The sequence below is a fragment of the Callorhinchus milii genome, unplaced genomic scaffold (assembly GCF_018977255.1).
Source record: "Callorhinchus milii isolate IMCB2004 unplaced genomic scaffold, IMCB_Cmil_1.0 Scaffold16, whole genome shotgun sequence".
NCBI lineage: Eukaryota > Metazoa > Chordata > Chondrichthyes > Chimaeriformes > Callorhinchidae > Callorhinchus > Callorhinchus milii.
The window spans coordinates 8,484,157-8,498,115 of NW_024704757.1; the positions used below are offsets into that span (position 1 = coordinate 8,484,157).

Here is a 13,959-nt window from a genome sequence, read left to right on the forward strand (position 1 = left end):
CTTGTTGAGGTTCAACTGAAGAAAGTTAGCTCTCATCCAGGACTTGATGTGTGACAGACATTCTGTCAGGACAGCAGTGGTCCTGGAGTCAACAGTGGAGGCAGAGAGGTAGAGTTGGGTGTCATCCGCATACATATGGAAGTTGAACCCATGTCTGCAGATGATGTGACAGAGAGGAAGCATATAGATATTGAAGAGGAGGGGACCAAGGACAGAGCCCTGAGGAATGCTGTACAAGACCTCAAAGAACCAAGATACAAACCAGCAACTTTCACATTCAAAACATATAAGTGATTCTAGGACAGACATCTTATCTGTAAAGCTTTCTCTTTGATTTAATAACCTAAATTCTCCATTAGTCAAGAGCCTTACTCTCAAAGCTTTGTTCCGAATAAATGTAATACATCTGAAATAATAAAGGGCACTGCTGTCTATACAAAGAATTTATTCCATTTCCCTCCCATATTTGCAGGCCAGCATGCACAAAGCCATTGTCATTTAATAAGTTAATCTTTCCAGAGTAGATATAATTATACATACAATACTACTTAATGGGAGGAAGAGAGCAAAGATTCTAAAAAAGCGATTAGTTCTTCAGGCAGCACAGTAAAACATCGCAAATTTGAATAACAATGAAACAAAACAACTGCCCCATGTGATAACCCTCAGAATAATCTCTACATCAATTAGAAACCATTGAAGGTTTGGTCTTAATTTCCTTAATTTTATTTCAAAATGGCGCATTCTATACAGCTGTACTTCTTTTAGTTTTCATTTTATAAAGGCAAAACATTTTGTGCTTCAACTGAATTAGTTAACTTCAAAACCTACTCTGCTGGAATTCTCCCGAATTCTTATAAGAGCTTACATTCTACCCTGCTTAACATAAAATACTGAACGATTTATAACCTCCATTCCCCCCTCCCACCACTATCAATTCCATCCAGGTCGATAGAAATTCATTGCTGGACACATCACAAAGACAAAAAGCTCAATGAACCTTACCACTTTTGTAGCGTTCTCGTTGCTCAATTTTCAATGTCAAATAGAGTGTCCTGATTGGGAAATAGACAGCTTGAGGATATACTCTTCCAACCTTTGAAAGCAAAACAAAAGGGAAATCACAAAGACTTGCAATTTATTACGAATAATAAGTCAGGCCTAAGAAGTAATATGAAAACCTAGATGTGTAGGCAGAAACAAAGAGCCATTCAAAACTGTTTGCAATAAAACACTTACATTGTCATAATTGTGAGCACAGTTAGGACAGGCAATACCATTTAAGGTATGGTTTTATTGTAAAACCATAAAATTGTTGCACAATTTTGCAAAAGTATTGATCCTTTTGTTTTGCTGAAGATTGCATTTTATGAGTGTGGGTGTGTATTTGTGTGTGTGTATTCCCAGATTTTTCAAACAAATTAACATCGTTATATAGTGTATAAATATTAGGTGCAGTATGACTAATGTATCAGAATAATAATCCCTCAAGAAAAAAAAACCCCAATAATAAATTGGTCACTTCAATCCACGATTGTTTGTGGGGGACACTGCTGTGCGCAATTGGTTGCCGCATTTCACCCACAAATATACAGTCAATTCACTTTACAGTATATTCTGTGAAGTGCTTTGAGACGTATAGAACAACAACAACAAGATTGCATTTATAGAGCGCCTTTCACGTTGGGAGGACGTCCCATGGCGCTGTACAGTTGGGTCGGGACCTGAGCAGGGGGGAAATGGTCAGGGTGAGGGGAGGGAAGGGAGGGAGCGAGGAGGGGGTAGAGAGTCGAGAGGGGAGCTGAAGGCTATTAATTCTATTACATTCAAGTTTAGGGAAAAAAGTGTAAAGTACACAGCATTAGCATATGATGTGATAAAATGAAATAATGAGATATGGTGCTTCTTTAAACTACAAATATAATAATTTGAAGATTTATTTTAGGGCATTCTTATACCAATAACTGATTCGCATCCGCCGTGAAGTATTAAAAGTTATTTTAATAACTCTGTAATAAATTGAAAGAAATAGAAGGGTGCAGATGCTACAGATGCTCCCTTTTGCTTTACATTGACTTAGAGCTGTAGAATCTTTTGATATGATTAGTTTTAAACAATATAAAAAAAACATAAATATCTAAGATCATAATAGGTCAAATGAATCAGTCCTAGGCCATTTTATCAATTCTCGCTATAATACAAACCATCTTGCCATTACAGTGACAGGCAGTTCCTCGCAGAAAAATTACAGGACTCAACCTTTCTTATCCTTCTGGTAAGTTGGACTGTGGGGATTTTCTGACTCTTCTCAAAATCAGCAAAACAGTGCCACATAGTACTCAATACAACCATTAAAAGGTAGTGCCGTCTGCTGTAAAACCTCCCACTGATACCAGTGTATATGGTTATTGATGTAACTCAAAACAGCAATAAAACACCAAATAAACATAATTTAAAAGTGCTCAGTTGATCGGAGCTGTTTACTCACCTCGAATACTTATTAGCTAAAGCACATTCCTTTTATTTACTCCGAGAAACATCTTTCATTTCGATGGCAATATAAAGGAATGATTTGGTGCATAGAAAGATGCATGTCTGCCCAGCTGTACAATAATACACTACAAAGAGGTGCATTAAAATATTCAAGGTTAGAACTAGGGATTGCAATTCAGAAGCACAGTTACCATATGGGAATCCTGGCATCACATATAATAACGGTGCTCCCGAAATCCAGGGATTGCAATCCCCAGTTAGAACAGTGCTTAGCTTTGAAGCTCAGTAACGCTTGAAAGCTCCTTGTGAGAATTTGCTCACATCAAAATATTGTTAACTGGTTGCAAAACAAGGAGTTTTCTCTAAAATATCAAATAATTTACCCAATAGCCCACATCTAAAACCTCTCAACAATTTAGACTACTGTACAACTATACACATTCTATTTTTGTCTGTCACAAAAGTTACTTTGACCACTTGTGCAATTTTGTTTTACAAATAATGCCATGGTAAGCATTGGAACACCAAATATGCTACATAACAAAAACCATGTGCTAAAAATCCACACACATCAACTCAAGTAGTTCTTTTCAGAGACAACTCACTGAAATAATCATCCCCTGAGCATGCACTATTCAGAATAACCTTACGTTTCATCTCAAAAGGAATTGAAGAGGATTGGAAACATTTTCTGTTTGGTCCCCCCTCACCCTGCTACATCAGATGTACTGCCCAGCTACAAAATTTTAAATTTGTTTGCAGCAAAGAATTTTCTCCTTTGCAAATTTGCTGCAATTTGCCTCTTCTGCCCCTAGGCTGGTCCAACAAAGCAATGACAGCAAAGGATCCACATTTGTCCAGGAGCGACTCCATTGCCTTAGACACAGGCAGCGACATGTAAATAGCCTGCAAGCTGATCTGCAGTTGCCTGGTCAAGAACCAACAAGTAGGCAGAAATGTTAGTGGCTATTAGCCTTTTTCAGGGTCGGGCAGATCTGCCATCTTCTGTTCAACTCAATGGAGCCCAATCTCGAGGACATCCTCTCAGTCGGTAATATCACTTGTGTCACGACTGCTACATCAGGAAGAAGCACGTCTCCATAATAGAGAAATGCAAGCATTGAGAGTGAACTAGTTTTATTTTGTCTCACATTATACACAAGGAGTGCACGTGTACATCTTTCCCAAGATCAGATATCTTGGCCGACTTTCCCCCATTGACCCATTCAGAACTGACAAAGGGTCGTGGACCCGAAATGTTGACTCACTTTCCTTTCTCCATTAATGCTGCCTGACCTGCTGAGTGTTCCCAGCGACTTCTGTTTTTGTTTCAGATTTCCAACATCTGCAGTATTTTGCGTTTGATTTTCTATCTGCTGGTATTGCCTTGATAATGAAATCATTTTAAATGTAATATATAGGAACCCATGACCAACTGCAAATTACCATATCGCTTCAGAAATTTATGCATCATCAAAATTTTCAGTGTAGTGGGCTACATTATTCTCTACCTTCCAGTTAAATTTACACCTTCAATCATAGCATTGCAGCTAAAATGCTTAAATGTCATATTTCCACTTGACATGTCAGCAATTAATTGTTGAAATCCAGCTATCATATTTCTGTAGAATTTAGTATCGGCATAATGCAAAAACACCTGCATCAGCATAGCAGTCATGCAGATAATTGAAGAGAAAAAAAGACATAATGACATCATCCAGTCTTTAAATTAGGCCACAATTCCCAGTGCGCCCAACACTACATGCTGCTTTGCCTATTATAGTGTAATCTTATACACTGTGAACACTGCAATGAGGGTAAAAAATGACTATTCCGAGAATGTCTAATGAAATGCTGAATAGTCTTTAATATAATGTTCCTGCCTTCAAATCTTTTACACTATTCCCAAGAGCAAATGGGAGGATCTGTACAGTTCTGAAAGGGCATCTCCAGCCTCACCAATTTAAAATGAATTCAAAAGTTCAGAAGTCTTTTTCTATCATCGCCTATTTTCTAATCCTCTTTCTTAATATAAATGTATTTTATAACAGAACATTAGCTTTATTAAAAAGAAAACTGACAAGTACATAAATCATAGCAAATTTCCTTGGTAAGTTTTCAAATAATTCACACAATAATCTATGCATTTGATATAACCCTTTATCATATTATCCAAAGATTTTAAAAGTGCTTCACAGAATTACTGTAAAGTGTACGTTTGTGGGTGAACACGGCAGTCAATTTGCACACAGCAATATCCCACAAACAGCCATTAGTTTGATTGTAAACATTGGTTTACACTTAAACATTGAATCAAATCCATTTTTCAATCGTCATGAAGTACATAAATATTTAAGAAGATACCACCAAATTCCAGATTATTAACAAAGAAAGCTAACAACTATAATTCTAGGATTTTTTGACAATACAGTGGTACCTTGGAGCATTATATATTGTGCGTTTCACAGCAATTCCCAACACAAGCTGTATACCATCGGGAGACATTAATAGAACCCTGAAATTTCATTTACACTGAAAAAGGAAGTGATAGAAAAATGAGCAGTTAAGTGGAGGGGAAATTCATCAGGAGGGAGATGGACCATAGTTTTTAAGACTCCAAATTCTGTCTTAAATCAGCCATTCACGTCTGTACATGGAATATACTCAGTATGTTACAGTGCCCTGTTGAGTATTCTTTGTGGAGGAAGGATAACAATGATTTTTAAAAAGCTAATTAAAATATTACTTTATCTACAATGAGAACTTTTGTGACAGAAGTTGCTTAAAAGCTCTTGTGACCTACCTCTCACCTCCCCCCTCTTAGCTGGGAGATTTCAGTTTAATAATGGTTAAAAATGTAAAATAAGTTTGGCTGCTTGAAAAACAATTCAAATGTGTTGTTCCAGCTTCAGGAGCTGTTGTTTAAAATTCCTCATGACTTCAACACACATACACACACTGCCCCTACAACACCCCTATGGCAAGAACTCTAGTATGCAGCGCATCATTGGTGCCAATCTTAATATTAATTCTCAGAACTAAAACCTGACTGTGGTTTGTTAACTGATTCTTTAATTTTTTACTTTAAAGGGTCAAGATGTGCACATCCATTTCATTATTGAATATCATTTTGTGACCTTACAAAATGGCACTAGTGAGCTGTGCTGGGGGGAGAGAAGCAAGCAGGTGCCTGGGAATGTGCAAGGGACAGAACATTAACCCATTGTCTTTACACACACTTACACCGATTTTATCGAAATAAACGAGCCTTGCAAATGTATTATTATTTATGCATTCTGAAAACAAATTGACCAATCAACCCACTGTACAAAATCTTGTCAAATCCAGTCCCGAAAATGAAAAAAATATCACTGATTACAGTTTTGAGCCTTCAACATGACATATATTGTACTGACCTGACTGATGAGGTTGAGAAGGAGTTTGCCCTCTGAGCCAACCAAGCAGGTCAACAGCTGTGGGATCCAAGCGAGCCACTGAATGGGTGGGACACCAATGCAATACTTGTCGACTGCATCCGCTAGGGTGTTCTTTTCGTCATCAAAACTCAGTAGCCAAAGAACCTGAGGAAAGCAGACAGAAATGAATCCGTTAACTTTTAATGGGTTACATCTTGCCCAGTCTGTTGAATCAGGATTGTAATGGTCTGTCGTTGTACCTGAGTGCTACGACACAACACTGCACCAACACATATCCACCCCTTCTCCTGGCACTGAATTTTAAGCACACCAATACCCAGCATCTCTGCACTAAACGACACGTTTTTTTGAAATCCTTCACTTGGGCATCTAACATTAAGTCTCCTACACTAGGAAAATCAATTTGGACTCCACCTAATAAAGGTAATATTTTTGAATGTAATAAAAGTGCCGAATGCCCTCCCAGTTCTTCGATAATATAAAACTAACAGCATTCTGGGGGCGGTTAGCAGAATTCCGAATATGCTTTAAGAACTAGACGCACAATGCTCTCCTCGGCACAGGGAAAATGCCATTTTGGAGCAGAAAAATAATTGAGGCTTCCCAAGTCTGAAATGTAGGATAAATGTGGCATTAAAAGGAAAGGAATGTCTAGGAGGAGTACTTTCTGCTCTTGCAAATGCCAACAGTATGCATTAAAATGACTCAGAAATGGCAATGTGTCACGGAAAACTTTTAAATGGCGATCTAACCTGACAGTTTACTAAAGCTCAGGAGATGAATCACATTAGATGAAACCTTGGACACAGTGAAGACAGAATAAGGAAGAAACCCAATCCATAATGTACATCCCCACCACACAAGTATGTTTAGTTAATGCATAGATACAGTGAAAACATGGGCAGTGGGAGCACTAGATACACTACAGACAACGGCCGCAGTAGGTACAGTATAGACAGCGGTCACAACAGGTAGAGATTTCATTAGATTTGGTGCATATGGTGACTGCATCAGATACAGTGCAAACAGCAACCACATTACTTACAGTGCACATTGCATTCAGTACAGTGCGGATAGTGATTGTTTCAGGTACAGGAAAGAAGGTGATTGCATTAGGTACAGTGGACACGGTGACTACAATAGGTATAGAGGCAGATAGTGACTGCATCAGGTACAATAAAGACATCATTAAAAGTTTCAGCAAGAAGCTCATATTAACACGATAATTCTCACCTTTGCCAAATACTTCCTTGATTTACTCTCATTCTGATGGCGACATGCATGCAGGTAGCAGGTAATGGCAGATACACCAAGGTGAAGCTGTCTTTCTTTGACAAAAATGTTCTCCAGATAGTCACCCCACATTGCCCAGGCTTTTACAAGCACGTCATGCATCTGAACAGCTGCAGAAAAGGCTTTGTTTGCTTCTTCAGATCTGTTTATATAAATAATAAACTTGATTCAAGCATAGATTTTGAATATACTGCACCAAATTCCCCCCCAAATCTTTCCAATGCATTAATCATCATAGAAGAGGAAAAAAGGAAGTCATCAAGTCAGAGCATTTCAAACCAGTCAAGTGTAGTGAATGTAGGCAGTTATCATGGACAGCCCATTTTTCTGAAGCAAACATAACATCCCTGTCCCAAAGAAGATCCATGCCTTGTAGCTGCCCACCAGAGGCCCACTACACTGTCCAAATAATCCCAATTCAAACATTAATTATTTTCCCATGTAAATTTCCACCACTCAACATATCAATTACAATCAGCCATCTTTTTCACAGTTGCCTGACCAAATGTATCATATTGCATATGGGTACTGCTTCCGGCTCTTACATATCTGCAAGTCTTTCTTAAGTGTTTACAGGTGATCCTTCACACAGACAAAATAACTTTGTAATTCTGAGATTTTGGATCACTATTAAATCCATTGTATTGGTTTGGTCGATCATAAAACACAAAGCAAGAATTTAAGTGATAAATAACTGCAGTCAAATCAAATTTTCCTTTTGTTCTATGGTTATCAAAGTATCAATGAAACCCATTTGAGCAAAATTTGAGCAACAGAGATTAAATAGGGACAGTTTTTAAAAATATATTTTGTTTAAAATGACGAGGCAAACCCAATGTTTCCTGGCAAACTAGCTATGCATTGATTAGATGAATTCTGAAGATGTCAAACAGGCTAAATTTGGGTTGTAAAAGAGCACACAATAATGTAGTGATCCAAAAACCACAACAGCTCAAATGCCAAGAGGCTCTTTATTAGTTTTCTGGTACTTTTGAATAAATTAATCCTGATGTAGGCTACATCAATATGTGGACCAGAAATCTGATCTGTGAGAATCTCAATACTGCACGTACCTAGAGTTAAAATAGTGCAGAACCATAAATCGCTTGCGCTCATTTTCAATGTCACTAAAAAATGTCTATTCTAAAAAAAAGCTTTTCCGAACATCAAGCAATGCTGTTTTTTTCATGTAAATGTGTAAAAAGCAACATGAAACCTGATCCAAAATAACAATCTCAGCAGGTCTCTCCTTCACCAGACATGAACCAATATCAAAATCAACTGGTGAATAACCGCAGGCACTCAGAATGTGATTTCCTAAAGAATATCGCACGTATTCTACAAGTGCTGACCATATTTGTATTTAGAACATTTGGCTTGTTATTCTACCAAATGTGTTAACATTTTGAAAAACATACATTTTTAAAAATGTACGTGGTGCGTTTAAAATATACATGTTTCTGTCTTACTTAGACCCAGGGTGATTGATTACCACCTGACCACCGAGGCTCAATGAACCTGAAAACAGCAGCAATACAGAAGTCTTGGAGCTTACGGGAGTCATGATTTCCCACGCAAAGTTATCAAATGAAAAGATCTTCCCAAATAGAGAGACCGTAAACCATACATTAGCTGCTACAATGCCTTTAGCAGCTTTAATTATTAAACACATTCAAAAGTTTTAAAAGCTTTTAGAAAGCCATTTTAAATACAATCAAGCAAAATACAAGCAATTTCTGAATTGATGTAGATTGGTACTTTTTCAAGGATTTTTTCAACTATGACTTCATATTCATCTGGACTGAAACTACGTGTCATAATTGTGAAGTCAATTTGCCAGTCCTGAAAAAGTTTCTGCTCTCTTCCTATCTTGTACTAAGTTTACACTACATTCAGACAGTGCCACCATCAACATTAAAATACAATACCAGTCAGCAGAGCTGTGCGTGAGTGAGTGCTCAAAAATCTCCAAACACAGAGCTCTTGTGCATTATCGATCACTCTGAGACATCGCACTCACCTTGATTCCCACAATGAAAGGTTTGGAGGAATGGATTTTAACCACACTTCCAACTCCTTCTTAGGAAGGGATAAGAGGTCAAATCAGTCAGTGACACTGCAGAGCTCACCATTTAGCAAAAGACTAGATTGTGTACCCAGGTCGGATCATCTATCCAGTTTTGCATTATGCAACATTGATATTTACAATTCGATTATGTGTTATAGTATTAGCCAGTGTAAATACAGTCACACTTTCCACAATTCCACTTTCTTACTTTCTTACATCGCTTTCCCAGGTTTACTAAGTAATATAAATATGACATGTATCAGCAAGTCCGGTCAGCAGAAACCAAGAGGCACAGAAAATAAGGCAAAGTGGTAAGCATAGAATTATTTACAAAAAACACAAGATGGGGCCAGGGGAGAAGAGCAAGAGAAAATACCACAAATCATGCTTGTGTCTGGAAAACTAAGGTTAATACACAATATTTACTTAAATATTTTTTATATGCAGACTGTGTGAAGCAAACAATTTGATGGCATCTGTAATCCGCTCAGAATTCTGTATACCTCTGCTTGCCAAGTGATTTCAGCTAGATAGACATTTCACTTTCTAGCCATAGATAAAGCTTAATTAAATTAAATTTTAATCAAGCAAGAAGACAGAGAATAGAATAAATCATGGGCTAAGCTAATAGCCTGATTAATACTGAATGTATGCTGAAAAGACTCAGTTTCAACAACAACAACACAAAAACCTAACAATCATTCAGACTCCCCTCCCTCCAAGGACACATATCCCAGTTATCAGTTAGGCTGCTGGATAGACCTCTTTATGAAAGTAAATTAAATGCATCAAAGACTGTCATTCTGGCCACAAACCAGAAAGAGCTACACCAAGTGAGGAGAACACATCTAAGCTCCGACTGTCCTTGGGACGTCCTCCTGATGTGAAAGGCGCTTTACAAATATAATTTTGTTGTTGTTGTTGTTGCTGTCCCGATCTTCCAATTATAGTGGGACAGAAATACTGTGTAATGGAAAAAATAAGATCAAGAACTGCAACAAATTATGTACATACTTATTAATCTGAGCAAGGAACATCCCTTTGAGTGCATAGAATTCAGCTGTCATCTCCTTTGTGAAGTACTTCAGATTTGTAGATTCAATAACCTCCAAACCCTGCGTGGAACAAAGTCAAAAATTGAATGCAAGATGTAGTGACCTATTTATCAAACTCTGACATTATATTATTTTACAAAGGACCTTTCAAGAGCAAGACAGCTACATTAGTAACTTTCGAGATCAGGTTCTGCACAGCAGCCTTTATCCGACAATCTCTTAATCCACTACCAGACTAAAACCGATTCTCAATAAATTATAATTTCATAGTACAAAACACGGTAGCGAACACTTGTAATCCCTGGGTTCATATTATTCTGGATACAAGGAGGATCTTATATTTATTAAAATTAAATTTCATACAACATTCAAGTTTTTCCAACTTTTCATGGCATTTGTAAAAGGGTGATTCCTCATGTAGTTTAAGAAACAGCTATAATAGAAATAATACTGTAGTAGAATTTGTATTCGTCAACAAAAAAATTAGATGGTCCTTCTGACAAACTACATTTACAGTGCCTTCAGTACTCGCCTCAAAAGTAGTGGAGCTGCACCCAAAATGTCTTGCAAATTGAAAAATGATTTTGCAGATATAAAAAACATGTTCGCCCTTCAAATCGTCATTTAGCAACTAACATCAAATTCTGACCTCTTTAATCCAAGCAACACTGCCTTTTATTTATAGCTAAGCTAAGAAGCAAAGGCAAGAAATTACACACGTCCCCTGTAGTGAGAAAAGTTACTTTAGACCACGACAAAACAGATGCCAAAAATGCCATCAATAGCAACTAGGTTTCTCCAACGCTGAAATGCATTCCTTTTCACAAGCTGCAATTGCCTGATTTTTCATATTACTCTGGCCAGAATTGTCGTTCTTACAAGTGCTGGAGATGCTGGATAACCTGTGATCTAACAAACAGTCAGAGCAGTTCAATGTCAGAGACGACTGAATGTGAAAATACTCCTACACTGGAGCTAGTCTTCGATGACCGACGACACTTCAAAGGTCAATGGGATCATTTGGAAAAAATGAGAGAACAAAACATTTCAAAAACACAATCCATTTCGTATCGATTTTTTTCTAAATTGCAACTTCTCACCAAAACATATAATAGGATTAGCTCAAGACAGACCCTAAAGGATCAGATAGTTTCAGAATCCCTGGAGTAATGATCCTTTTTTTGTCGGCGGGGGGGGGGAAGGGAGGGAGTTATACTCTCAAAAAAATAAATACTTCAATTACACAAATTCCATTTTGAATCCAAAATCTTTCAAAGAGTCATTTGAAAGAGTCATTTTTAAGAATACATATACTTCTACTTATTATAAGTTCTCTTTCTCGTCCCCCACTCCTAAAAATAATAGAAGTTCTCCATTGTAACACTACCTTCCTTTTCATTTTGTGTCAAATTTAAGATAAATTCACTAAAAAATACAAATGGGGGGAGGGGGAGGAGTCATCCTGTAATGAGGGTGGAGTGTAGTCGACTTGGATTAAACACTGATACTGGGAGTAAATTTGAAGACTAGAACTGACTAATAAAAAAAAGAAATCAGTTTCTATTGTATTCCAGAGTATCATTTCCATGTCAGTTTCTGAACGTTGTGATAGCTTTAGTCACTTCAGGAGAATTGTGAAGAAAGATCTGAAAACTGAACCAAATACTTAAGAGCCAAAAATCCGGCTATCTGATATTTCAAAAGTCAAGGATTTCTCCCTGTCAGATTAACATGTAGTCAAGGAGTGGAAAGCTCAGACTTAGTTTGTGGATTAATCTTTTTCTGAGTAGGTTTTAGGAATTAGAGGAAGGATTGGGATTTACTATGAGTACATATCTGATATCCATTTTCAAATCGCAGTCTCCGAAGAGGAGTTAAAAAAGGTTCAACCTATGGAAGATTTTAGTTATGCATGATCTGAATGACATTAAATGCCCTTTTTTTCAGTTGGCGGAACTAATACAAGCTTAAAGAGTAGAATTTGCCCAGAGATCCTACAAAAGACAAATGACATCTAATGAGAAATTTATCAAACTGTGCTCTAATCGAATCATGATGCAGTTTCTAATTTGTATAAAAATCATGGCTTCAGTTTGTGCTGCATTAATAGTTATACAAATATATTTGAAAAATAGTTGTTTTTATAGGGATTGAGACTTTTGAAACAGTTCCATTTTAATCAGGATATCACCCATAGAGATTTGCCTATCACAATATGATATTGCAGAATCATTTTTAATTCAAACGATTAATGTCTTGTGAACTTAATAAAATGTTCTGAAGTTCATATTTTGATAGGCTGATAAATCCTAAGGATTTATCATAGAATTTATCATAGAATCATGCAGCACAGAAGGAGAATCATAGAATAGAATCATAAAATTATGCAGCATTATCCGGCTCTTTGAAAAGAGCTATCCAGATCAATTCCATTGCCCCACTCTCACCCCATAGCGCTGCAAACTTGTTCTCCCCAAATAATTATCTACTTCTCTCTTAAAAAGTTGTTATCGAATCGGCTTCCACTACCCTTTCAGGTAATACCTGATGTAGATTACTGTGAGTTTAGTCTTGACAGAGCATTTTAAAGAACATCAGGGTTCACCCCTAATGTATGCCATGAACAGCATGATCTTCATTATCCAGGAGGCAGATGTCTCCAGTCAAAGAACAGGGAGCAAGTTGTGGTGTGTCAAAATGGAGGTAAACTGAAGTCTCCCTCATGAACTTGAAGGCACAAGGTCTGGACCAGAAGCAAGAGCACTGCAAATGAACCAACCAACATCCCCTCTGTTTTGAAGGAATGGCTGTGCTGCATACCTGCATGCATTCGTTCTTTCCCATAACTCCAGCCTGCTGTAGGTAACACTTTACTTGTTGGCGAATCTTCTGAAAACAGTCCACAATGGGCACAGTTGGAATAGTATGGATACGGCTGAGTATATCTAATGCCACATTCACCAGGCCCTGCTTACGGGCAATCTTCCCATACTGGATAATGGCTGAAGCAGATGCGTGAACGCCCAACATTGCATTATTTGAGTTGGGGTCATGCTGAGAACTGTTTTCATAGGCTGCCACAATTGCTTTAAAGAAAAAGAAAAAGAAGAATTAACACAGTCAATTATTTTAACATTTTATAAAGCTAAGATTTTGAAGCCCATTTAAAGACATTTTGTGAATGAGTTACATTGGTGGCATGTTATAATTCAGTTTCATATCCCAGAGAACTATGTTAAATGAATGATACCTTCTAAGAATGGCATACCAGGACATACTAGAATGAGCAAAATATGGTGTGGAATCTATTGTCTGCCATTTGAAAATGTTCATTCACTTAAAATATTGGGAGCATTTTAAAAAATAATGAAAATATCCAGTGGTAGTGAATGGAGCAGAATTAACACAATTCTATAAAATCCTTGTGACATGGTTATTGATGGCTCAATAATATTTTCCAACCATTTTCCCTATTGATATATTGGGGGTGGTGGTGGGGGGGAAGAGAAAGGTGAAGAATCTGATCACAGAAAATGTTTTAAAAAAGTTAACTTAGATTTGATTTTACAGATCGACTTCACAAGCACTTGTAATTTAAAGGACTGCAACAAAT

The 13,959-nt window shown here is 37.3% G+C and overlaps 1 protein-coding gene across 1 annotated transcript in view; it reads right to left on the bottom strand.

The window, feature by feature from the left end:
* Positions 1-13,959, bottom strand: part of LOC103178691 (transformation/transcription domain-associated protein) — a 131,383-nt gene that overhangs the window by 25,002 nt on the left and 92,422 nt on the right. The window contains exons 57-61 of the mRNA XM_042341166.1: positions 13,167-13,432; positions 10,306-10,406; positions 7,164-7,365; positions 5,910-6,074; positions 1,006-1,096 (exon numbers count right to left, since the gene is read on the bottom strand). Coding sequence (XP_042197100.1) covers positions 1,006-1,096; positions 5,910-6,074; positions 7,164-7,365; positions 10,306-10,406; positions 13,167-13,432 — 825 coding nt within the window. The remainder of the gene's footprint in view (positions 1-1,005; positions 1,097-5,909; positions 6,075-7,163; positions 7,366-10,305; positions 10,407-13,166; positions 13,433-13,959) is intronic.